The sequence below is a fragment of the Ambystoma mexicanum genome, chromosome 5p, assembly GCF_040938575.1.
Source record: "Ambystoma mexicanum isolate Mex_15411 chromosome 5p, UKY_AmexF1_1, whole genome shotgun sequence".
Lineage (NCBI taxonomy): Eukaryota > Metazoa > Chordata > Amphibia > Caudata > Ambystomatidae > Ambystoma > Ambystoma mexicanum.
Genome location: NC_090930.1, coordinates 1311327205 through 1311354096, shown reverse-complemented (window position 1 = coordinate 1311354096; position 26892 = coordinate 1311327205). Strand labels below are relative to the sequence as shown.

The 26892-nt window shown below is 48.8% G+C and overlaps 1 protein-coding gene across 1 annotated transcript in view; it reads right to left on the bottom strand.

The window, feature by feature from the left end:
- Positions 1-26892, bottom strand: part of ICE1 (interactor of little elongation complex ELL subunit 1) — a 740954-nt gene that overhangs the window by 95982 nt on the left and 618080 nt on the right. Inside the window, exon 18 of the mRNA XM_069613713.1 lies at positions 12007-12105. Coding sequence (XP_069469814.1) covers positions 12007-12105 — 99 coding nt within the window. The remainder of the gene's footprint in view (positions 1-12006; positions 12106-26892) is intronic.

Sequence of the window (26892 nt, the reverse complement as noted above, 5' to 3'; positions counted from 1 at the left end):
AGGCTTGAATGGCAAGGTTCTCTTAGCAAGAGAATAGCAAAGTTGGAAGCAGTTGACAACACATTTTAAATTAGTTGATTTAGAGATGGGGTCACCTTCTCTTCCTGTGGCTATGGACACAAAAAAAGGGTCTGTTTTTCTGATAGTTTTTGCCTTTTGTAGGTAGTACATAACAGTTCTTCGTACATCTAGTGTATGAAGGCTGTTTTCTGCTGCGCTTGTGGGGTGTTGGAAAAACGCAGGAAGCTCTATGGACTGGTTTACATGAAATTTAGATATACATTTTGGTGAAAACCGTGGGTGAGTGCTTAGTACCATGTCTTTATAGATAACAACAAAGGGGTCTTGTACTGATAGTGCTAGTAGTTCACGGACCCTTCTGATAGATGTAATAGCTATAATAAAAGATGTCTTACATGTGAGATGTTTAAGACTGGCTTTGTGGATAGGCTCGAATGGGCACCCATGAGCCTTGTAAGTACAATGTTTAGGTGCCAGCCGGGTGTAGGATTAGAAATTGGAGGGAATCATTTCTTAACACCTTCCATGAAGGCTTTAACTACCGAGACTCTCCACCGTGAAACTTCGCTCTGTGAAGTGATGTATGCTGAGAGAGCAGCTCGGTGTAGTTTTAGTGAGTTAAAGACTAAGCTTCAGTCTAATAGTCATAGTAGATCGTGAACCGTATTTAACATCGAACATTCAATTGTATGGAGTGAACGGGTTTTGCTCCATAACACAAACCGCTTCCATTTGTTAAAATAGCAATGTTGTGTGTTTGGTTTACGTGCCTCTGAGGATTTCCATGCATCATTGGTCTAGGTTTAAGTGACCAAATTCTGTGACCTCAGGAGCCAGGCTGTTAAGTTCAATGTCTGAGGGAACGGTGGAGTGCAGTCCCTTGATCCTGTGTCAACATGTTGGCTGGACACGGTAGTTTCATGGGAGGACACAGGGACATCATCTGTAGGTGTCAGAACCATGTTTCTCATTCCCACATTGGAGCTATCAGGATAAGTGTTACTGGTTTGCGGTGAAGCATGTGGACCATCTCTTTGAGAAGGTGTTGGGGGGGGGGGCGGCCTACGCAAATCCCCCTGACCAATTCATTAGTACTGTGTTCCCCTTGGAACATTTCTGGGGAAACCTGGACGCATAATGTAGACATTGTGCATTCTTCTGAGTAGCAAAGAGGTCTATTTCTGGGAACCACCAGTTTGAGAAGTTAGTATCACATCTGTGTTTAGTTGCCACTTGTGTTCTGAGGGCAGCACCACACTTCTGCTTAGTAAGACTGCCAGTGAATGGAGTTCCCCTGGAACATGTTCTTCTAGGAGAAACATGTTTTAGTGCCCACAGCCAAATGTTCCTGGCTAGTTGGGACAGCCCTGGAGAATGAGCCCCCCCCCTTGTTTGTTTATGCAAAACATAGCTGTGGTACTGCCTGTCGGGATGAGGACCCGTGTACCAACCGAGTCCTGAATGTTTAAAGTGCCTTGAAGACTGCTAGAAGTTTTATATGCTTCTTGGTTAATGCGTGTGTCCACACACTATGTTCAGTGTAATGGAGGAAGTGACCTCTAAACCCAGTCCGGGATGCGTCTGTTGTAAGAGTGCCTTCGAGTGCTGGTGTGTTGAAAGGCTTTTCCTTTAACATGTTTTCCTTGGACCACCACTGCAGCGTTTGACCTAGAGGTTGCGAAACTACCACTAAATCATCCCACGTACTGCTTGCTTGAGACCATTTCTTAGCTAACCACTCTTACAGTGGACACAATTGCAGCCGGGCGTGTGGCACTAGATAAATGCAGAAAGCCATCATTCTCAGGAGGCACATTGCCTTTCGCACTGTTACTTGACAAGCTACACAACTAATATGTTTGGAACAGTATATTTTGGACCCTCTAGTTGGAGGGTAAAACTAGTCTGTAGTTTGTTTTGATAAGTGCCCCAAGGAATTGTTTTACTTGACTGGGCACTAGACTTGACTTTCTCGTTTATGGAGAAGCCCAATTGGAACATCTGGTATACTATTAGTTGGGTGTTTTGTAGGCACCTCTGAGGTGAGTCCTGTTATTAGCCAGTCGTCTAAGTAAGGGTACACTGGAATGGACTGCCTTCGTAAGTGGGCGGCCACTACTGCAAGGGCCTTTGTAAACACCATGGGGCTGAGGTTATGCGGATAGTAGCACCTTCCATTGGTAGTGCTCATCACCCATTTTGAATCCTAGATATTTTTCCTGCGCTGGTAACATTGAAATATGAAAGTATGCATCTTTCATGTGCAATGTTTCCATGTAATCCCCTTGTTTTAGGGGATGACCTCCTGTAACATAGTCATCCTGAATTTTTGAAGCTTGACATAGGTGTTTGCATTGTGCAGGTCCAGTACCGGGCACATTGTTCGATTTTTCTTTGGAACAAGGAAGGAACAAGTTACTTACCTGTAACTGTTGTTCTCCAGCATGGGTCTGGCATGGATTCACATGCTCATGAATATTCCCTGTCGTCAGGCTGGGAATCCTCGGTAAAGAAAAAATCAGTATCAGTTTCGTTTCTGATCTGTCTTTCTCAGTAGTAACCAATCACTGATCTCTGGGTCATACTGCCCCCAGCCAATGACTGCCCTCTCCCTAAGCCCCGCCTCTGGCAGCCAGCCTCAGATTTGGTAGCACGCAAAGTGGCAGTATGACCAAGTGAAGAGGGTTAGGTCGGAGGGTTCGCATGTGAATCCATGCCAGACCCATGCTGGAGAACAACAGTTACAGGTAAGTAACTTGTTCCTTCTCCAGCATGGGGTCTGGCATGGATTCACATGCTCATGAAGAAAAGAATACATAGCAGTATACACATGCACAACCACGGGAGGTGGCAAAGGCTCAACATTAAGCATTACATCCAAAACTCAACATTAAGCAATTCTTACCTCCTCACCAGGCTCACCTTAGGCGAACAGGTTGCGCAGCACTGCTTGGCCGACCCTGGACTCCTCCCTGGAGTCCCGATCGACGCAGTAGAATCTTGTGAAGGTGTGCGTAGACCTCCACGTAGCAGCCCTGCAGATGTCTAGCAGGGGCACACCCGACAGGAACGCTGTGGTAGCAGCGATCGCTCTGGTCGAATGGGCTCTCGGACGGCCGGGCAGCGGTCGGTTTGCCAACCGGTGACAGTGCGTGATGCAGCCGGAGAGCCATCTGGAAATGGAAGTCTTAGAGAGAGCCTTCCCTTGATTCACAGACCCAAAGTTCACAAACAGTTGTGACGTCTTCCGAAAACTCTTCGCGCGGTCCACGTAGAACTTCAGTGCTCTAGCTACATCCAGCGAGTGCAAAGTCCTCTCGGCCGGCGTCGTAGGCGACGGGAAGAAAACTGGTAACACCAAGGGCTCGTTGAGGTTGAAGTCCGATGGCACCCTTGGGCATGAAGGAGGGGTGCGTCCTCAGCACCACCCTCGTGTCATGAAAAGTCAAGTATGGGGGCTTGCAAGATAGGGCCTGGATCTCTCCCACTCGTCGTGCAGAGGTGATGGCCACGAGGAACGCCGTCTTCCATGACAGGAACTTCAAAGGCGCCGAATGCATAGGCTCGAATTGGGCCCCCATGAGCCTGGTCAGCACCACATTAAGCTCCCACACCGGGGCAGGAGCCTTCACCGGCGGGAACGATCGGAATAGTCCCTTCATAAATTCCTTCACCAGGCGATGAGACCACAAGGACGCCCGTCCCGTAGTCCTGGTATATCGGCAGATGGCAGGCAGATGTATTTTGATGGAGGCGTGAGTCAGTCCAGCTTTGGCCAGCGACAGTAGGTACGGCAGTACTTGAGGGGCCATAATCCGCAGAGGGTTAATCTTCTGTGCACGGCCCCAGACAGAGAACTTCTTCCACTTATGACCGTAACACGAGAGTGGAGGACGCCCTGGCTTTTGCAAGAACCTCTCTGCAGTCAGCCGGGATACCGTACTCTCCAAACTCTAGTGTTGCAGGAGCCAGGCCTGCAAGTTCAGCGACTGTGGGTCGTGATGGAGAATGGCGCCTCCTTCTCTGGAGAGAAGATCCGCGTCCGCCGGCAGCTTGACTGGTGGGGACGTTGACAAGTCCAGAAGGTCCGGGAACCAGATCTGCCTCGACAACACCGGTGCGATGAGGATCATTTTGCACCTGGACTTCTTGAGCTGGCTGATTAAGCGGAGTCGCAACGGCAACGGAGGGAACGCGTATAGAAACAGGCCGTCCCACGGGAACGAGAAAGCATCGCCCATGCTCCTCGGCTGCGGGAACCTGCTGGCGAACCTCTGGCACTTGGAGTTCGTCGCCGTCGCGAACAGGTCGATCTGGGGTTTGCCCCATCGTTGGAAGAGCCGATCCACTTGATCCTGGCGTAGTTCCCACTCGTGGCACGAGCGCAGCTCCCGGCTGAGTGAGTCGGCAATGGTGTTTTTTATTCCTGCCAAGTGGAAGGGAACCAGAAATATCCCCTGGGCGACGGCCCAGTGCCACAGATCCTGTGCCTCCTTGGATAGGACCGGGGATCTGGTGCCCCCCTTGCTTACGTATGTAGAACATCGTGGTGGTGTTGTCGGTGAAGATCTTTACCACTTTGTCCTTGAGGGACGGAAGGAACGACTTGAGCGCCCAGAACACTGCTCGGAGCTCCAGAATGTTGATGTGGAGAGACCTCTCCTCCGGGAGCCAAAGGCCTCTTGCGTGGAGATCTCCGGTGTGGGCCCCCCAACCCTCCAGAGAGGCGTCTGTCATCACCGTCTCCTGAAACGCTCGGGTTTGAAAGTCTGCCTGTAGTGAGGTGAGCACGGGTACCCCACCATAGGATCGCCCGACGGAACTTCTCGTTGAGAGGGATCCTGTCCTCGAAGCAGCCCGTCGCCTGAAACCAGCGGGCGTCAAGGAACTCCTGTAGCGGACGCATCCGAAGTCTGCAAAGGGGTAGCAGATAGATGCATGAGGACATCATCCCGAGAAGGGACTTTATGGACCTCACCCTGGCCACGTCCGTGGCCATCAGGCGCCTCACCTTGCCCAGGATGGTCCTGGTCCTCTCCTCCGACGGGGAGGCCAATTGTCCCACTGTATCGAGCTTCGCTCCCAGAAACAGTGCTACTTGAGATGGAACTAGGTGGGATTTGGGGTAGTTGATGGCGAACCCCAGTTTGCTGTATGTTCGACGGCGAGTTCCCTTATCCTTGCCCGGATTAGCCAGTCGTCCAGGTAGGGGTAGACGTGGATCCCCTGCAGGCGCAGCCGCGCCGCCACTAGCGCCAGGCACTTGGTGAATACCCTGGGTGCCGACTTTAATCCGAACGGTAGGGCTCTGAATTGGTAGTGGCGTCCCTGAACCACGAACCTGAGAAACTTCCTGTGCCCTTTTAGAATGGGGATGTGGAAGTAAGCATCCTCCAGGTCCAACGACGATAGGAAGTCCAATACAAAAAAGGTAGCAGGCGCCCCTCTCTCGAAAGAACAAGGCATGATAACCTGTTCAGTGGTTATTAACCACATTGAGAGTTCGCAGCCATTGCTTTTTGCTCACTGTACATTCACAGATGGGAAATATCCATTTGCATATCAGTCTTTGTCCCGCCCACAAGGGCAGTCCAGCACCGAAATGCTATGGCAATTCCTCTCTGAACAAGAGTACCATCAGCAACCCCATACACGTGTTTCAGCCTTGTTGGGCATCATCAGTGAGGTGAAGCTGAGCCTCTCTAAGCACAGTGAGCAGGGAGTCCACGTCTGGTTGCCCCCAGGTAACCTAGGGTGACCAACCCCAAGTTCCTTTCATAAATACAAAAAAGGTAGCAGGCGCCCCTCTCTCGAAAGAACAAGGCATGATAACCTGTTCAGTGGTTATTAACCACATTGAGAGTTCGCAGCCATTGCTTTTTGCTCACTGTACATTCACAGATGGGAAATATCCATTTGCATATCAGTCTTTGTCCCGCCCACAAGGGCAGTCCAGCACCGAAATGCTATGGCAATTCCTCTCTGAACAAGAGTACCATCAGCAACCCCATACACGTGTTTCAGCCTTGTTGGGCATCATCAGTGAGGTGAAGCTGAGCCTCTCTAAGCACAGTGAGCAGGGAGTCCACGTCTGGTTGCCCCCAGGTAACCTAGGGTGACCAACCCCAAGTTCCTTTCATAAATACAAAAAAGGTAGCAGGCGCCCCTCTCTCGAAAGAACAAGGCATGATAACCTGTTCAGTGGTTATTAACCACATTGAGAGTTCGCAGCCATTGCTTTTTGCTCACTGTACATTCACAGATGGGAAATATCCATTTGCATATCAGTCTTTGTCCCGCCCACAAGGGCAGTCCAGCACCGAAATGCTATGGCAATTCCTCTCTGAACAAGAGTACCATCAGCAACCCCATACACGTGTTTCAGCCTTGTTGGGCATCATCAGTGAGGTGAAGCTGAGCCTCTCTAAGCACAGTGAGCAGGGAGTCCACGTCTGGTTGCCCCCAGGTAACCTAGGGTGACCAACCCCAAGTTCCTTTCAAAAATACAAAAAAGGTAGCAGGCGCCCCTCTCTCGAAAGAACAAGGCATGATAACCTGTTCAGTGGTTATTAACCACATTGAGAATTCGCAGCCATTGATGATCCCCAAACAAGGGTGAAACACGTGTATGGGGTTGCTGGTGGTACTCTCGTTCAGATTGGAATTGCCATTGTATTTCGGTGCTGGATTGCCCCTGGGCAGGACAAAGACTGATATGCAAATGGATATTTCCCATCTGTGAAAGGCACAGTGAGTAAAAGCAGTGGCTGCGAACTCTCAAGTGGTTAATAACCACTGAACAGGTTATCATGTCTGTTCTTGCGAGAGAGGGGCGCCCGCTACCTTTGTAAGACGATAGGAAGTCGCCTTCCTCCACCTGTCCCAGCACGTGCTGGAGGGCGACCATCCTGAACTTCTGCGCCTTGATGTATTTGTTTAACCGACGCAGGTCCAGGATCGGGCGCCAACCGCCTGTCTTCTTTCTGACGAGGAAGTACCTGGAGTACACTCCGGAGCCCCGGAGCCTCCTGGGGACGAGCTCGATGGCACCTTTCCTGAGCATCGCCCTTACTTCCAACAGCAGTTGAGGGACGCGATTCTCCTTCCTGGCCACGGGAGGAATGCAAGGGCACTTCTTTTGGAATTCCAGCGAGTGCCCGTTGGCCAGGGTGTCCAACACCCAACGGTCGGTGGAGATGGACTCCCACACGCTGACGAACTTCGTCAGCTGGCCTCCCACCGGGCTGCTTTGGTGGGGGCCCAACAACACGGCCGGGTCAGTCTTGCTTGGAGGCGGCCTTGCCGCCTCGGCCTCCTTGGCGACAACGGCGGGATCCCCCTTGCTTGCCGCGACCTCTGTAGGCCTCCTGGGTAGAGGAGCGGGCCGCCTGGCGGTAAGTGGAGGAGCCACCGCTGGACCCTTTGGAGGCACTCTGTCTGCCTCCGGAGCTCCGAAAGTGGCGTCGCTGTTGAAGCACCCCTACGGCCCGGGCCGTCTCTGAGTTGGTCTTGATGGCCTGTAGAGACTCGTCCACCGCCTTACCAAAAAGGTTGTTGCCGCCGAACGGCATGTCCAACACTCTGGTCTGGACGTCCTGGTGAAAGTCTGTCGCCTTGAGCCATCCTCATCGTCGGAGGCAAACTCTGTTGCCCAGTTGGCGAAATCCGGTATCAGCAATGTCCGTTGCCACCGTTATGGCGTGATCCGACGCCGCCTGGCCTTCCTGCAGAATTTCTAGGGCCTCCGCCCTCTTGTCAGGCAGATAGTCTAGCAGGGGAGCTAACTTGAACCAGAGCTCCCTGACGTAGCGGGCCACGATCGCTAAGGCATTGGCCGCCTTAATCGTTGTCGCCGCCAACGAGATGACTCGTCGTCCCATGGAGTCCAACTTCTTGCCCTCGCTGTCCGGCGGGGAAGTGGAAGTTGAAGCTGCCGCACCCGCTGCTTTCTTCTTAGTCGCTGCCGAGACGACAGAGTCCGGCGTGGGCTGGACCCTGAGGCACAAGGAGGCGGCATCAGGGACTCGGTACTTCTTCTCGTACCTGTCCCTCTTGGCGGGTGCCGTGGAAGGGTTCTTGAGGACAGCGAGCCCCTCGTCCCAGATGTCGTCGAGCAAAGGCACCGCGAGGACAGTCTTCCTCTTGGCCTCTCGTCGTTGGTAAAGAAACCCTTCCTTTTTCTGCTCTTCAGGGCAGAGCTGGAAGAGCTTGGATGCCCTGGTTATGGCGTGGAAGGAGCCAATTTCGTCGGCTGGAGAAGCCCGCGGGTGGGGCGATGACGGGATGTCCGCTGTGTCATCACCGCCGTCGTCGTCCGTCGCTGTATCTGTTGCCGTATCCTCTCTAGGGTCCGGCGAGGGGGATGAGGGGTCCACCGGCCTCGCGGGCATGAAGGGCGGAGAGGGGTGGACTCTCCTCCGCTTGTTCGGAGGGTTTCCCGACGGGCCTGGTTCTGGAGCCTCCGTCGGGGTTCGTGGTAATCTCGTCCGTATCTCGGTACATAAGGATTGGATCGGCAACCAAATGGCCGCCAAGCTATCCTGGGGCTCTGGCAATGGCTGCGACGGACGGGATGGCCGCTCCACTGGGCCCTCTTCGTCGTCATTGTCGATATCTTCAATCACGTCAGCGGGGACCACCCCCTGGGATCAAACCTTCTCGAACCTCTCGTTGAGGCCTATGAACCTCTCATTGAGGCCCTTCTCGGTTTCCACCAGCTCCTCCTCAGAGGCTGATTCCGAGTCTGTAATGGCCACCGCCCCCCCCCCCCCCCTCTTTTTCCGCCGGGGACTTCACGGGGGTCTTAACGATGGGCTGGAAAGAGGATTCCCTCCGCGGTGACAGGGATACTCTGGGCCCAGGGGCCATTACCACTGGCTTAGTCTCAGCCGGCTTCGCCAGGGTCGCAGCGACCACTTCGACAGAGGCCTTTGCCGGCTGGATCAAAGCCCTCACCACCTTAGGTGCGTCCTGGGCCTTTGCCTTGGGGGGAGGGTCAACGCCTCGCTCCCCCTTTGAGATCGACCGGGTCCGCTCCAGCAGCTTAGCCGGGTTCTCGGACTTCCTCTTCCCCGAACCAGAGCGCTGGCTCGTGGTTGAACGTGCCGGCGAAGTCGCGCCCTGCCTGGCAGCCGAAGAGCCCGACCTTTCGGCGCTCCCTGTGCCCGCAGACTCGCAGTGCATGGCCTTCTGTTGGGCCCCCGTCGCTGGGGCGCCCTCACAGGACTTCGAAGCCCGCTCAGACTTTTTCTTCACCTTTTCACCTGCTATGCCCTTCTCTAGCCAGGCGACGAGACGGGAACGACGATCTTGTTTGGTCCGTTCCGAAAGGTTCTTGCAGAACGCACAGTCCTTCTCCACGTGCGTCTTGTCCTCATGAAGGCAGTAGAGACATTGCGAATGCGCATCCTCCTTGAAAACGTTTTGTAATCCGCATCCAGGGCAGCACCTGAACAGCTTGGATCCGGGCGTCGAGCTTCCCTTGTCCTGGGCCATGTCCGTTGAGGTAGGCCGCAGATCTTCCGGAATCCTCCAACAAGCCTAAACTCGACGAAAGTTTCACCCTTGAGGGGCCTAGAAGAATTGCGAAACGGGTCCCCGTTATCGGAAGTAGAAACGGTGGAGCTTGAGGCTCGATTAACCGAAAAAATGAGAAAATCTCCTGAAAAAAGCGCGAAAACGCAGCAAAAACTCGAGAGCTAAAGCACGAGGACTCCCAACACTTGAGCGTGCGGTAAAAATCTGAGGATGGCTGCCAGAGGCGGGGCTTGGGGAGAGGGCAGTCATTGGCTGGGGGCAGTATGACCAAGAGATCAGTGATTGGTTACTACTGAGAAAGACAGATCAGAAACGAAACTGATTTTTTCTTTACCGAGGATTCCCAGCCTGACGACGGGGAATATTCATGAGCATGTGAATCCATGCCAGACCCCATGCTGGAGAAGTACACTAAATACCCTGATCATCCTCTAGAGATGGCACCCGTTCTATTGCTCCTTTTTCTGATTTCCTGTTGTAGGATTTGAAAACGTTCAGCAGACATCTTTCTTACACGAGGCAGGTGGTGAGTGGGGTCGACGAACTCTATGGAGTACCCTTTTTTAACTGTCCTGAGCACCCAGTGATCGGTCGTTATTCCCTCCCATTCCTGGGTGAAAAGTGTTATGCAACCCCCGACTGGGGATGCATGGGAGGGAACATGAACCGGCCTGTCATTTGTTGGTAGGGGCTGCTGCGCCTTTAAGGGCTGCAACCCAGTCTCAACCTTTCCCTCTGTGAAACCCCCTCTGCTGATAGGATTGATAGGAGGCAGATAGAGACTGGGGACTGTAAAGAGAGGAGCTAGATGCTGCAGATCCAAGCTGATTGGACTTGTCGAAGCCTTGGGTACGGAAAGTGCGTTGTGTGTTAACGACTCCTCTTTGGACATATGGCTTGTTCGTAATCTGTCCCAGCCTTTTTAGGGTCTTGTGCTCCTTTTTGGCTGTTTAGAGTTGTTCATCGACAGCCTTCCCAAACAGAACTGCCTCAATAGGCATATTGATTAGTTTCACCTGAGTCTCAGGCTTAAATCCCGAGTCACGGAACCACGGGTGTCTCTTGAGAAGTGTACCTTCAGTGATGACTCTCCCCGAGGTGTCGTCTGATTCCAGGACATTTTAAAGGATAATGTGCGCTACTTGCTTGCGCTCTGTAGAGATTTTAAGCAGATGTAACCTCGCAGATTCTGATACAGAGTCCAAGGTCTTGAGTACTTTATCCCATTGAGAGTTGTAGCTTGCAAGCAGAGTTGTGTTGTTTTGCAATCCTGGTTTTGTAGGTGCCTGAGATGGTAATACGCTTGCCTAAAGTGTATAGGTGTTGACATTCCTTGTTAGGGTTGCTTCCGAGGTACAGAGTGCAACACCAGCTCTCTTTCGGGTGGTGGTGACCACAACAGAATCAGGTTTGTGTGTGCGCAGTGTGTTTCCTGTGTTTCCTGTGTTTGAACGAGAAGCTTGTGCCCGGAGAAGCAGTCTGTCTTCGCTATTCATTGAACTCCAGGAGAGGTCCCCATTAATCGGAAAGTTGAGCGATGGAGCACACAGGCTCAATTGAACTGAAAACAGTTTTCCTACCAAAAAATGCAAAGAGCGAAACGCGTGGACTCCCAACACTTGAACATGCTGTAAAGATCTGAAGATGGCTGCCTGAGGAGAGGCTTAGGTAGAGGGCAATCATTGGCTGGGGGGGCAGTATGAGCCAGAGCTCAGTGATTGGTTTATAGGAGGAAGAGTTTAGAAACATTGAAACTTTTTTCTTTTACCGAGGATTCCCAGCCCGACGATGGGGAATATTCATGAGCATGTGAATCCATGCCAGGCCCCCAATGCTGGACAACTGCAAACACGCAGTTTCTCAACTTGAAGAACTAAACAGTCCCTTCTCCATTTCTATGGCAGCCATTTTCCTGATGGGGATGCGCCGTGAACACTAGTGTTCCTGGTACCAGCGAAGGAAAAAACTGAGTGCCAGGTAAGTGGGGTGAGGTTTAAATATGTGGAAAAGGGGGCTGGGGAAAGGGGATGCAGGGGAGTGAGGGGAGTGGAGTGTTGCACTTACCTCAGTCCCGGTGGAGGAAGATGGTGGCCTCCCGCTCCGAGGAGGCTTGGAACTGGGGCTTTACTGTGTGGTAAAGACACCGTTCTGAATGAACCGATTGAATAGGAGGCCGTCACACACCCCTCCCTGGGCGCAAATAAAATGGTTGTCCAAATGCAGTTTAAGGCAGAGAGAAACAAGTGAGACAAAAACAGGTTGAACTTTAGGGGATGGGGTCATTGACACCATTCAATTTAAAAAGAGATGCATATAAAAAGCTTGAGGATTCCAATCAAACGCTTATAAGAAGATCATTCATGTAGTGATGACGCATGCTCACAGACATTAGCTTTGTCAATGTAGGCACCAGTTCAAATCATATGAGGCAGATTAATGCTCACTTACCTTCTTCCTTTGCATGCTGAATAAAAGTACTGATAACAGTGCTTATATTTTTTACAGCAGACATAAACCCCTCCTTCAAACCAATTTGGCTCAAACGACCTAAAAGAAAAACAATGTGGTGTTGGGTAAAATAAACAATTAGTTTTATACAAGGCTTCCTACTACAGTCCTGTATGGAACAGATGTTAAGCAACAGTACGCATTTGTGATAAGAGATCTGCACATACTGGTGCATTAGGGTACCTATAGAAGGGATCCAGCCCCCTCATTAAGCCTGTAAAATCCATGCATGGATTCTAAAAACCAAGAAAAATGAGTATTAGTAAGAGGTCTGGGCTGCTCTCCTTACTGCAATAAAGAATTGAGATATTAGTTATTTTGGGAATTGGTGAGGTGATTTGGGTAACCCATTTTGAAAGCCTGTATAAGGAGAATAGGTACCGGGGCGTGATTGGCCAATTCGATTTAACACCAAACCAAGCCCCAATATTTACTGAGGCAGAGGTCAAATTGGCATGGAGCAGCTTATATAAGGGAAAATCCCCAGGTCCTGATATGATTCTGGCAGATTTCTTTGCAGATGAACCAAGAATCTGGGTATCATACCGGACTAGACTTTTTAAGAATTACCTTCCTGGAATGAGGCATTTATACCAATCTAGAAAAAGGGGGACAGAAATTCCCCGAACAATTATAGGCCGTTTTCCCTCCTTGATGCCGGGGGCAAGATTTTTGCCAAGGTAGTAGGGGCCCATTTGAAATCATGGGTTGGGGAGGTTGGTGCTTTGAGCCATCTCTAGGCGGGGTTTCAAAGGGGTTTTCTAAGGAAAATGCCAGTCTTTGCAGTCTTTATAGACCTCAAGACTGTATTTGACAAAGTTCCTAGTGTAAGACTATGGATAATACTGCCGAATCTGGGTATCCCTCCTGTTTTACTTAAAGCGGTTATGATACTGTACCAGGGAATCAAGGAAAACTAACACAGATAGCGGTGCGCCAGGGCTGCGTCCTGGCCTCCCTATTTCGCCTATTCATAAATGGCGTAATGTGTGAACTCTTGTCATCCCCTACTGACGCCCCTACATTGGCACAAGACAGGATCCCAGTACTGATGTTCGCAGACAATGCTGTCCTGTCTGACCCCGGGATGACTAGGTCATTAGCTTGATATTTTCTCAAGCTTTTGTAGTGCAAATGGCTTGATAATAAATACTCAAAAGACTAAGGCCATGGTTTACAAAGGACCCATGGGAACAAGCTCTGCAGGCTCGATTTGACACTCTGAGGAGCATGAATTGAGCTAGTCAAGAAATATGACTACTTGGGCATAAGTGCACGAAAATTGTACCTGGGGCGAACAAACTAAAAGCGTGGCTGACGGTATCTAGGTACAGTGGCTCAATAGCCAAGTTTGCAAAGTCACATGGGGGCGGGGCCATGTGTGTGGCTCTGGAGACCTAGAAAGCCCAGGCTAGGCAAGCTGCTGTCTAGGGTGCTGAACTTTGGGGGTGGTGCCATGCAACACATCTGTCTGCTATTGAAAATGGTTTTCTAAAACATTTTTTGGGGCGTGCCGTCTATTGGCCCTAAATCTCAAATTCTTCTTCAGCTGCATCTTCAGTCTATTGAACAAGTGTTCTGGGAAAAACGACTTATCTTGGCTGTGGAATAGTGAAAGTCTTGTTAGATATCGGCGGGGGGCCCTAGAGGAAGTAATGGCACATGAGGGTGGGTTGGCCCTTACTTGGCTAGTGCATTTAAAGAGGGAATTTCTGGCTTTGGATCTCATGAATCTTTAGATTTATCCAGTGACTACAAATGCAAGTTCAAAGGTCCTGCTACGTTTTGCTCTTAGGTCGCAAAGGTCAGTGCAAATAGACAGGAGGTTGGGCATGTCCACCCTTTTTAGCACTTATGGGGCTCTACAGCCGGACCAGGGCTATGAAGAGTATTTAAACTGTATGAATCCTAAACTGATGCGTTCTTTGTATGTCAATCTACGTCTTGGCATATTATCCTTGGCAGCAGTGAAGTCGAAATGGAACACTAATTTCAGTCCCTACTGTCCATTTTGTCCAGATGTTAGGGAAAATATAATACATTTCTTGTTTTTCTTTCCCATGTATGCAGACCTTAGGAAAAGATCACTGGAGCGCTTTATTCTGCAAAAGCAGGTTTCAACTGTTGCTGAGGCTAGCAACATCTGCCTGGCAGCCAAAGACAACCTTGCTATGTCCACCAGTGGGTGGTTCTTGTTAAGGGCCTGGTGAAAGAGGATGAAGTGGGTAATCTCGTCCCTTAAACAATTACTATCTGAGCCTGTTTCAACAGGCTCTATGCAAAAAAAAAATAATCCAATAATGCTTGAATCATTGTGGGGTTTCCCACAGAGGAATGGTAAACCTTAAGTGATATACGTCAATCAAAACAACTATGTACATAATGCACATGAGTACTTTTGCATACTTTTTGCTTGTTTTGAGTAATTGTTCTTATTGGACTCATGAATATGTATTTTATTAATGTCAACAGTTAAGATGCTGGGTTGTGGTGATTGGGTGTTGCGTTGGTATATGTGGTTTTATCTATGTTGGCTTTTATGATACATTTATCAAAATAAAGCTGAAATGAAATGATTATTTGTAATGCATTTATCCTGGACAAATCCTGTGTAGCGCATTTCAACCAGGGCATGTACCAGCCTGGTCACTTGCGCTCAACTCTGTTAAAATGCAGTGCACTAAACCAGTTTTCAAATCTAAGAACACTGTCACAAATTACCAATAGTTAACATCTGATCGTCTAGGTTTCTGATGGACAATCCTGTACAAGCAGAGTTATTTTGGTCCAAATTGAGAAGCACCAACAATGGTTTGTAAAATTGATTTGTACTTTCTGCAGGACATCAGCATCTTTCACTCCCCATAAACCAATCCCATATGTATCAACAGATGTAACAGTTTCCTCAAACTTGAAGCATATAGGTAATTGGCAGGGCTCTTAACGTCTTAGCAAGCCTAAAATTTCCAAATATAAGCTGCCTCATCTTTCTGGCTTGCATTTCTATATGGCTTCTGCTAGTAAGCTGTGTGACAAATATTCCACATATTAAGCAAATCTATACTCTTTCAATTTCTATTCAGTCAGAGTAAAAAGCGTATGTAGAAACAATATGCCTTTTAGAGAAGGCTAACCCTTCTAACTTTTGACCTTTCATTGTTAAGCCTAAAACCTTCACACACAGACTTCAGCAACGCTGTTCTTGCCAGTAATAGATTATATCCTGCAGATTATAAACAGTTTTTCTACCCCAAACATCCATGGATTACCTTAATTTGACCTACAAAGTGACACAAAGGGGATTTGTAAACAAATTAAATGGAAGAGGGGCCATTACACAGCCCTGCCTAATTGCTTATTAATTTGGATAGGAGACCGACTGCTCTCCTGCTAAACTGCAACATTATTTGTATGAGTAGCAATTCTTACTCTCAGAAGATCTAACGGCAGCCCCATATACTGCGATGTAGCCTATATCTTTGAATGGCCAACAGACTCAAAAGCTGCCGCCAAGTCCACAAGGCTTACATAGATATTCCTATTCTTTAGAATCCCTTCATAAGACTTGTATAGAATTATATAGCAACAAACCTATCAGACTTCTCCAAAAGAGATCTTTTTGGAGATCTAGCCATCATAAGAGGGTTAACTGCCTCAACAATATGCTCCCTCTGTTTTGGAGAATTCTCAGAAATGTGCCAATTCCTCTCTACCTTTAGAGACCCCCAGCAACTTTGCTGGATTTTGAGGACTTTAATTTTTAACCTGGAGAGAGTGAGACCCTTTTTTCCCACTCTCTCGTGTATTTTAAATGTGATTTTGAACTCCGTTTCTTTTGGTTGCTGAGTCTGACAAACTCCATAGGCATCATCTTTTACATTGTGTCACACAGCACCTTCAGTGCAGTAGCACAGGGAAGTCTTTCAGATTCCCAAGGTTTAAATACCTTCTCTTGGATAAACTACCGTTTCCAAGATCAGTGAAGTCAAATTGAATTTACTTACACGTGTAACTTTCTAGACCCAGCAAACACTATCTTACAATAGGGGGCTGGAGGGGTTACTTCGTATCCCCTTTGTCTAGCTTCTCATGTAACAATTTTATGTTACCCTTTCCTCGAATGAATGGCTGGTGGCAGTGGTTTACTTTTAACTACCGTAGTGTGCATTTAATGCGGACTGCCTTCGCAGCTGCAGTAAAGCAGCCAAGGGTGCCATTTTTGTCAAAATGGCCCTGGTCGTCTTTTTTTTGCCATTTCTTTTTGGAAAGGTCCTTCTTGAGATTTACTCTGTCCGCCAAACCAGGTTTGGTCCCTTTGTTCGTTTTTCCTTTGGCGGGATTCACAAGTGAAGGCCGTCTCTGGTTCCAGGGTATCTGGCGGGGGCAGAAAGCAAGGGAGGTGCCAGAAACTCCCTGTGCTTAGTCTCCTAGGAGACAAGAATGCACTCTTAGGTGATTGGCAGGCTGGCTGTCCGAAAAGGACAGCCACCCTGATGGGTGACTGACAGCTAGGCTGGAACGAATGGGAGAACCCTGCATAAAAGGCGAGGCTTTTTGGCTTGGAAGGCAGGGTCGACCACTGGAGGAAGGAATCTGAAGAACTTCAAGAAGACGCCTGCTGCAACTCCTGAACCGCTGGTTTGCCCGGTGAAGCCCTGCTGCTGAGCTGAAACTCCAAATTCGTATCAACAGAGAAGCCTCCGCAAGGACGACTTCTACCTTTGAGTTGGTGGGACCAATCAACTCCAAAGTAAGCCACCTCCTTCTTCTAATTATCGACAGCGTGGGCGGACCCACGCAGGCGCTTCCCCATCCAAAAGGATGATGTGCACCTCCCCACCAATCTTACCCACAACCCTCACTTTCTCATAACTCCTCCCACCGCCCGCTCCACAAAATCTAACAGCACACTGCTCCTTTCGCGGTCTCTCACCCCGACTCCTCCCAGCAAAGCCTTCCCACTCAGTTCAGCCACTCCCAGCGCAGACATCCGAACCTTCATCAACTCTCTCCTGGACATGCCTCTCACACGCAAGCAGAAAATGTCCCAGTCTCAGGCACCCCACACACTACACAGTCCCTCGACTCATGCTTCCCCACTCGAAACAGACCGTCATTCAGCCCCACGTGCCCTATCCTCAACCGATTCAGCATCACCTCCTCCCTCCTCCTCCATTCCAGTTTCCCTGCAGCCACCTGGACATCCTCTCGGAGCGGGTTGAAATACCACTGCAGTTGCTGCTGGAACCGAATAGCCAGGGAGAGGAACACCAGATCGGGTGCGTTGCTTTTAAGCTGGCCAAGAGCTCCAGGAAGATCCTCCGGATTTCCAGGAAGCAGGACTGACCGAGCCCGAACCCCATCAGAGTGCGGGACCCCAGATGCAAGGAGAGTCCATCTCGACAGCCAGAAACCGCTGTGTTGCTATTTGCGGCAGACGCGAGGAGCTGAAACACCGAAGTGCCACTTGTTTGAAGATTGCCGGTTGCGGTCAGTGACCATTGCAGTGCAGGAGTCCCCAGAAGTCCTCCCTCTTGTCCCCACGACTGAGGCCCAGGAACACCAGGTTCTGCAGAGCTGCACAGGCACAGAAGTCATCTGCTGCACTGTTCTTCGATCTAAAGGTACTGTAAAGTCTAAGAGAACTTGCCTCTTGTGCCACCTTGCTTGTCCTCGTTGGAGACTTGTCTTGGTTGCATCTGTAGAGTTGCCAACAGCTTCTTTACCTCACAAGCCTAATCAGCTTGTGGCCCTACTTTGATTTTCTTCTTATTCTACAAAGACTTCTAAAACATTGTGCAAGACTTTTTACTTACCTGCAAGAAGTGCTTCAGTTCACCTTGACTTTTGCTAACTTAACATTGGTTAGCCTGGCTCCCTGAATGCCTCTTCTCTCCTCTGCTTAATGGTTGTGTCTCCCTTCCAGGAAGGGGTTAATTAACTTTGCAGTGGGGGTTACAAAAAGTACTTGCTTCAGAACATTTGTGTGACCTCTTGTTTTGCTCTAATAACCTTTTCCTTTGACCTAATCCTAAGAAAATTCTAAATGCAACAGTGATCTATTAATGTCCCCAGCACCCTAACTATTAAAGTCACCCGAGGGTGTAGGTTGTGTCTGTGGGCCATCCCAAAAGGGTACTTACTGATTTAGAAACTTAGGAGGGTGTATTTTGAAGTGTGTGTGTGTGTTTTATATTGCTCCCTTCTGAAGAAGGCTTACTCTGACTGATAATAAATTAATAATTGTTTACTCAAGAAACCGTGTGTGTAAGAGTTTATTTGAATACTTGTCACTGTGAATCTCTGTGCAACTCCGTACAGCTCACATTGTCCCCTCTTGAGATAAGCCTGGCTGCACAACACTACCAACCTGTGTAGTACAGACCTCTACCAAAGGTTGGGTTCCTATTGCCAGGTGGTCAGGGTTGTTGTAGTGCACCCAAAGGGTACTGCATTTAATCTTGCCTTACACCCCTGATAACACATTCTGAGCAATATCTAGTGGCTCAACATCAAAAAAATGTGTACGCTGTATAAAGTAGAGAGATCTGTAAGCCAACATCCAAACGAGACACTGGCACCTATATCTCTATTAGCTAGAAATGTTTGTGCAGCTAGCCATCTCAAAAAATATTCTTTTCCTAGAGGATACGAAAGGAAGAGTACAACCAATTTTTCCAAGTAGCACATCAAACAACAATAAGGGTCAGGGACCACTCAACCTGGGGCAGGAGGGTGCTTGCCAGAGCCAGCCCTGCCGCAGATGCAGGCTGAGGGAGTTTGGCGAGCAGGAGTGGAGCAGAGAGGGGGCGAGCAGTGAAGGAAAGAGGAGAGTAGAAGGAAGAGCAAGAAAGGATAACAAATCAGGGGCAGAAGTACAAGAGCATTAGAGGATAGGTCTAGGAGACCTGGGTGATTGAAATGCACTATCTCTTAAGATCATTTTGTCTGTGGGACCCCCAGGTTAAGATCCACCTAGAAATTCCCTGGGGGAGCAAGAGTGATAAGGTGATTGTCTTTAGGCACGCAGTTAGCCAGCCAGATCTAATATAGTAGGGGTTACCGATCTTTAGTGACCACCTTGGGATTCAGGGATGCCTGGTTAGGGAGGGAAAAACCCACAGAAGACGAGTGAGAGACAAAAAGGGACAGCCTAATTGAGACCCTTTTCAAACCGGTTAGTAAAAACCTTGGAACCTTTTTTGGTAGTTGATGTGTTTTTGAGGCCATCTGTGACATACACCTTTCAATACCTCCACGTTACTCGTCCCAGTACTTGTGAGGCGTCCTACATGACCAGGAATAGTTTTCCCATTTCTTTGATCCTTGTCTCACCTCTTTGGCAGCAATAAGTGCTCCAACCCGAAAAGGACCCAATTGAAAAATGCTCCTGTCACTGGCAGGGACTTACCTTCCACAGAATCTTACCCTCAGCCATAGACTTGGAGGATGGGTTAGCAGATTGCTTGCCTGCTGCGACTGTCACCACGGAATACGGTGATGGCTATGATCTTAGACCCTTGAGAGCTGTTTCTGGCACCCTGTTTTTTTTCTGTAGCCTGTCCCGTTTCGCTGGTGCAGAGCTTTAGATCTTCATCGGTGCGAGCCCTTCATCTCATACCTCGTCAAGCAAAGGGACAGACAATATCATCTTCCAGGCCGATGTGCACCTCTGGTAAAGGAAACCCTCCTTTCTCCTTTCCTCGGGTGTTAAGTTGAAGAGGGTAGATGCCCTTGCCATCATGGAATGGAACAACCCCACCTCACCTGGGGGAGAAGCCGTGGGGGTATCATCGACACCGATCGGGTCCCCACCCGCAGGAACAAAGTCATCCCAACTGATCCGTGTATGTGCTGCCGGTCCCAGTGCCTGTTGCAGTATGCCTCTACGGTGCGTCCCTTGCTGGTGCCGCTGGGACAGGAGGTGACGGTGGTGGTCGCCTTGGGGTAGCCGAGCAATGCCTGTGCGGAGGTCTTGGAGGGCTGTACCTGGGGTTGTTCTCCGACGGGGCTGCTATTGGAAGCAGCCACTGTTGTATTCCCGAGACCAGAGAATTCAGCACAGTGAAAATATCTTGAGACACGTCTCTAGAGGCTTGTGAGGAAGGTGGGGGGGCACAGACAGGAGCACTGGCGGAGGGCTAAAACGTCTCACTGGGCTAGTATGCCTTGGTGATGGCATGCCTATCGGGCTGTTCACACCGTGTCCAGGCATTCCTTTAAGGTTTCTCCTCAGAACACGTGTAGATCTCCATGATCAGGCTGCTCACGACCTCCTGACCCCCCCCCACTTCCTGGTCTGGGAAGAAAATCTGTGGATGGCAACAGATCCTTTGGTCTTGCTGCCTCCTTCAAAGCACAACACACCATCAGAGCCTTTATCGACATCCTGGATTTTCCCTTGTTCGTAAACAGGGTAACAGTTGACCGGGGAAACCGCCAACGGGGGCCTGGTCGTCGAGGTCAAAGGCATTGTCGATGGGGGCCTGTTGTGCGGAATCGTAGATGTCTGGGACCCTGACGTGGCCTCCTTACAGAAATGTTTTTAGTGTTTATCCTTCGAAGAAGGTCCATGCTTCGAAGGTGGACGGGCATGTAGACAGAGCGTGTCTGCCCCGAACTACGACTCTGCAGCCTCTGCATCTCTAGACGGCTCATCAGCTTGACGCTTGGCCTTATGGACACCCTGCAGGGATACATCCTCAGCCGATCTCAACCTCTTACCCGAGGGAGAGCGCTCCAGAGGCTGACTGGATCTGGGACAAGCCTGAGCATGCCCAGAGGCCACGCCAGGGGCCCAGTCTTCTTTCAGTCATGGCACCAATCGTCGGTAACGGTCTTAGTCTTGGCTGGCAAACTTCAGCAGATGTCGCATCGGTCTTCCTCATGGTCGGGATGCATACAATAGAGGCACCTCGTGTGTCTGTCTTCCATGTAGATGTTCCTAAAACCACACCGGGAGCAGAGCCTGAACAGCATCCCCTTGCCTTCCTCAGACATGGTGGAGCATGAAGTAGGCCTCACTAGGCTTCCCACCAAGATCCGAAGGTGTAGATGTCGATCGTCACCGGCACAAACTACGAGTCAGTGGACGAGAGATTTGGGACAAAAATAGTATTTTTTCCAGTCAGAAAAAAAATGTACTAAAAATAGCTCGAACAGCAACTCACGAGGACTCCCTACACTGAAACGTGTAGTAAAAATCAGAAGATTTTTATTACTGAGGATTCCCCGCATGATGGCAGGGAATATTCATGAACATCTGAATCCATGCCAGACCCCATGCAGGAGAACATAAGACGTAAACAGTGTTCGCCAGGACATGCTGGCAGTTTAAAGTGTCTCTTTCAAGTTTTAATACTATCTCCCAAAGGTCATGAGCCTTCCTTTGAATTTCTTTCAAACGTGCAGTTTCTTTACACTACTCCAGTGTAATCACTTTCCAACGCTGGTGCACTCTCCTGCCACAGTATTTAGGACTCTTCAATCCTTACAAGGGGTACACGTCTTCCCTTTTATTTCCACAACTTCTAGTTTACTTTGCATTGGCACTCCATGGTTACTCCCTTGCCAGGATGTTACTTTACTTCCCTTCTCAGTACTGGGTGGTTCCCTTTCCAGAACATTGTTTCACTCCTGGTTTACTCTCCAACTAGGATATTGCATCCTTTCTCACCCTGGTTTACTTCCTGGCCAGGGTATCACTTTACTTTCCACTCCTGGTTTACTCTCCGTCCAGGCTATGGCTTCACTTCTTATTCCTGGTATACTCTCCCGCCAAGATATTGCTTCACTCCTTACTTCTGGTATACTCTCCTGTCAGGGTACTGCTTCACTTCCTACTCCTGCTCTAGTCTCTTGCCAGGATATCATTATGCTTCTCATCTCCCTCTCCTTGGTATCAGTCTCACATTTTGTCTGCCTGGTGCACTAACCTGCCAGGGCTTACTCTTTCTTCCAACCACTTCATAACAGCATTCCACAGTTGGGTCACTTACGCCTTTTCAACAGAGTTCATTATTTACTTTATCTCCCCTTTCCCGGGTGTTAGGTAAGATTTTCATAGTTTCATATGGTAGATTATTTTTCCCTATACCTCAGTGAATGGGAACCTTTTTCCACACTCAGAATCATTTACTCTTTTGATGGGTGTCATTTTGAAGACACTCCATAGTATTTTACAAGGTATCCTCTTTGACAACGTTTTGACAATAATTGCCTATTGTTGCTGAGTTGGCCCATGGGCTCCTGTTTTAACTTTCTCTGACTAACCTTGTGAGAACTATCGTTCCCAAGGGTAGAAAGGATCTTTGGACCCCTTTTACATTTTATTAGGGGAGACCAGCACCCTCCATTTTATGTGGAGTGCTGGGGAGATACGGAGTATCCCCTTTCTCGTGTTAAATGTAACATTTATGTTACAAGGACAAACCTACCTTTAATGGCTGGTGTCAGTGAACCTTTTTATTAATTCGGTGCACCTTTACCGCGGCCCATTTGCAAAGCCCCGGTAAAGGCACCCATGGGTGATCATTTTACCAAAATGGCCCGTCATCTTTTTTCACCATTTCAGTGTTCCGGGTCCTTTCTTGTTCCTTCTCCTGACATCCAGGATGGGAAATTCCTTTGTGTTAACTTTTATCTTCGGCAGGAATCCTGTGGATTCCCAGCCCAGGTTCTCTATCTGTGAAGGGAGGGAGGAGTCAAAAACTCTGCAGCCCTTTGTCCAGTTCAAACTGGAAGGCTGGCTTTCCTGAAAGACTGCCAACCCCCTCCCCACCCACCCAAGTGTCAATGTTGCACGGCTGTTTGATTGGCTGGGTTCCTGCATAAAAGTCAGATCCTGAAAGCTGAAGAGGTAGTCGACCACTGGAACCAAAACCGAAGAGGAAGATGGAGAAACCACAGCGTAGACCATTTCCAGCGACTGGAGAGCAGGCTGTGTAACCCGCGCCTGCTGTAGCCCTTCCTTCAAATCGATCTGGGGACTCTGAAAACGAAGACCCCAACCCAGAGCCTTGTGAGACCCACTAGGTTTAAGACCACCTGCATTTTGAGCCATCCCACATCATGCTGCCACCTTGCGGGGCTGCAATACTCAAATACTCTGACCTCGAGCAATCTGGCGGTGCACAGTCTTCCGAATTTCCGAATCTCACTGAACTTTGTGGGCATCCTGCTGGATCTCCAGAGGCATGATTCAGGTCTGAAAAGCCCCCTAACCAGAGTGCTGGACCTGGCAAACAACAAGAATAGGACCAGCAATATGGTCTTCTGTGCTCCTGAAAAGGTGCCAAATCCACAGACGCATCCAGCTGCAAGGCAACTCTTGCCTGGCGCCTTCTCCTGTGACCCCTGCAGCAAAGGTCCTTCCAAAGTCCTGTCTTCAGTCTTCTTGACAAAGGAATCCTTCGACCAGGTTTTTGGCTGCATATCCTGAAGTCTTCCTGCTGCAACCCTTCTTCTGTGCTGAGTTACTGTGTTGGCTGGGGTATTGTACCTACCTTAAGCCTTTGTGATTTTGTATAGCTTTGGGATGTTTTCTGTGATTGGGAGGCCACTCATCCAATTCACCCTGGACCACTGCCGAAACCACCTAGGGTGTCTCCTCTGAAGTCTCTGGACCCTCAACTAACTCACCTAGACAACTAGGGTTCCTCTACTGCCCCAGAGTGAACTTGCGCTATAGAATAAGGGAAGGACTGGATAAGAAAAGGATCTGCATTGAAAAGAACAACAAGTGTGCAAAAGTTAGTTGTAAAAAAAGTTGGTAACTAACTCTGACACAGCATAGTTACAAACGTTCTTACTTACCTTGAATGTGTTTTGCATTATTCCAAAAAGTATATACAAGGTAAAGTTAACCACCTGTGAATTGGTGGTGCCTCTTCCCCAAAAGTAACGCTGTTGGCTTCACTTTACTATTCCTGTTAGGATAGATGTAGGAGTGTCCCCAATTGGGTCTTACTTCCCCTGACTTGCCGTTAGCCTGTCCAGAATAAGTCTGTCAAAGGTTATACTTACCTTTAAGTTGCTGATAGCCCCTTTAAAAAGCATATGTTTTACTTACCTTGTGTTAGTTGTGTGCCATCCTAAAACAAGTTAGAGTTATTGCTTACCTTAATCTGTGTTGAACTGATCTGAAAAGCAAACTGTAATAGAATATTACAACATTAGGTCTTACCTGCCTAGAATAGCTGTGTGCCGTTCCAGAAAAGAGTTCCTTTAGGTGTAGCTGACCTTAGTCTGCCTGGTGCATACAAAATTAGCGTAAAGAGTGCTTGCTTATCTTAGTCGGTGTTCCAATGAGCTGAAAAGCAGCTGTAACTGTATAAGACACCAAAAAGGTATTACTAACCGAGTATAACTGTGATCACAAAAGTAGTAGAGGTATATACTGTTCTTTGAATCTGTGTTCCACTATTCAGGAAAGTATATTTGCAAGTTGGTTGACTATGTGATATACTTGTTGAATGTCACTGCCTAAGTGACAGGGTCTACTACTACTGTTGGGTGTTCTAAATAAAGTCTGTGCTTTGATCTGTATATTTAAAGCATAGAGTTGTGTTTTCATAATGTGTTTATATGCGTTATGATAGTACGTACTTACCCAAGAAACTCTTGGTCTGTTTGTATATAAAATAAACCCTTTATTTTTACAATATATAGTGTGCCAGTGTTTCTTTGGACCACAAGTATAATACAATTTCTTTGTACTGATTTTACAGACCTCCCTCCCTTCTAAAATAAGCCTGGCTGCTCCGTCTATGCTACCCTGAACTCCGGTGGTACAACCTTATACTAAGAGTGAAGTCTTGTACTGCCTCAGGTGAAGGGATTTACTAAGTCTTTGCTGGACTTCAGAAACACTGTCCTAACGCCGGGTAGGCTCTCCAACATCTTTTTCACCCTGTTCTTAAGTATCACAGCTACTCTTTTACGGTTTTGGCGTCCCGTTTCACTTTTAACAATGTTCATATATACATCACTCCTTCCTTTGGAATGTTGGGTCTCCAACACGCTTTCACCAATGTTCTTGTTTATATCAATTATGTTGCTACTTTCAGTGACGTTCTCTCGCATACTCTCTGACGCGACATTCACTGCTAGGTGCCCAGGTAAAACATTCTGTCTCTTAGGCTTACTAGCGTCTTTGGCGGTCCTTGCGCCTCTTCTAGGTCTTCTCATTCAGTCCACTCACTAGGCGTCCGTCCTGCAAGCTCTGGTTTCTCTTGCTCCGGGTAGCTCCTGCTGCTCCCGGTCACCAGGCGGCAGGCTATTTTTGGTTTGTTTCTTCCTCACACTGTCCGATTGAGCCTTCGCGCTGCGATTTACATGCTTCTCGTTTCTGGCTTCCTAGTCGGGCATTCGCACATGTTGCCGGCAATCTCTGGCCCTGTCACACACTCACCCCGTTGATGTCAGCTGTGGCTGTTTTAAAATTCCCGACATTAGTCAAAAGCTTCCGAAGGCTAGAATGCAGCCTTGTCTTACTGCTTCTAGGCATCGCCAATGCTCCATCTCTCTTCCTCGTTTCAATACTTAAATGCGGGAGACAAGGCCTTTGGCTGTTAAAGCCTGGGTGTTTCTTCCTCTACATTACAATAGGGCATGCAAGTGGGTTGTAAAGGCGCATGTGTATCGTAGGGATTTACGGTTGCCAGATTATGTTGATCTATGATGTTCCTATCTCTCTGGAGTTTGGCTTCCCCCATGTGATCTTCCCGCAGACAGCCACATCCAGGGTCGGTGTCGGGTAGCTTCTGCCCTTCCATCGCCACATAAGAGAAGCTTCCCTCCAGAGAGTCTGTAGCAATATCGCTAGATTCATCACACTCCCCTCTCTGGGACAAGGACTTCCAGTCCAATAAGTACCTGCCTAAGCAGACTATATTGTCCGCCTACATGGGACTGGAAATAACTTTTTGTTCTCAGATTTTAACTACACGTATGAGCACTACTCCTTCGAACCAGTTGGCAGCAGATAATGCTGTCATCTGAAGGCCGCTATACAGGAAGGAGGACACACCTTTTTGCTTGCGATGACGTACGTACACACAATAAGAACTGTGAATGGAGAGAGACCAGGGAAGTCATGTGCAAATCCTACAGAGGGAGGAGAATCCCTGGTATGCAGTGGGGAGAACACAAACACGTCTTCGAGGGGTAGTGCTGGCGTAGCAAGAGTGAGATCCGCTAGCTGGAGGCTACGGTCATGAAAAGAGCCTAGACGGAAAGCAAACCATCTTTCCTGGTGGCACGAACACTAGAGCGCAGGGGTGTGCTAGGCGTCCAGCAAGCGATGCAGAGACCAGAACAAAGCAAGGAGCCCAAGCCCCTGAGCTCCAACACACTGAATGCCGATACCAACAAGACTAACAAAAAGGGAGGCAAATGTTCCCATTGTGAGGTTGTCAGTGAGGGCAGTATTCTGTGGGGTCAATGCTATGGTGGATTTCTAAAATCTGGCCTGGCGGACAGATTTCAGGTCACCCTAGTTAGAATGAACAGGGGAACTCAGAGGTTAGCCAAACCTAATCAAGGTAAGCGTGGAGAGTGGTTAAGGCTTAGTCTCGGGAGAGGTGAGTGGGGGTCAGGTGTCCACAATGAGTCCACACAGTGAAATACTGATTCTGCTTAGACAGGCAAGTACAAAAATGCTATATTTATTATAGACACAAAAACACTCGAAAAATGAAACAAGCGGGTAATAAAACACAATACAGTCACCTTTGGTTATAAAAATGCAAACAATTCACCTAAACACCTGAAAGGAAGTTAAGTAGTTCTACAACAGAAAAACCAGTTCACAAGAATAGACGCCCT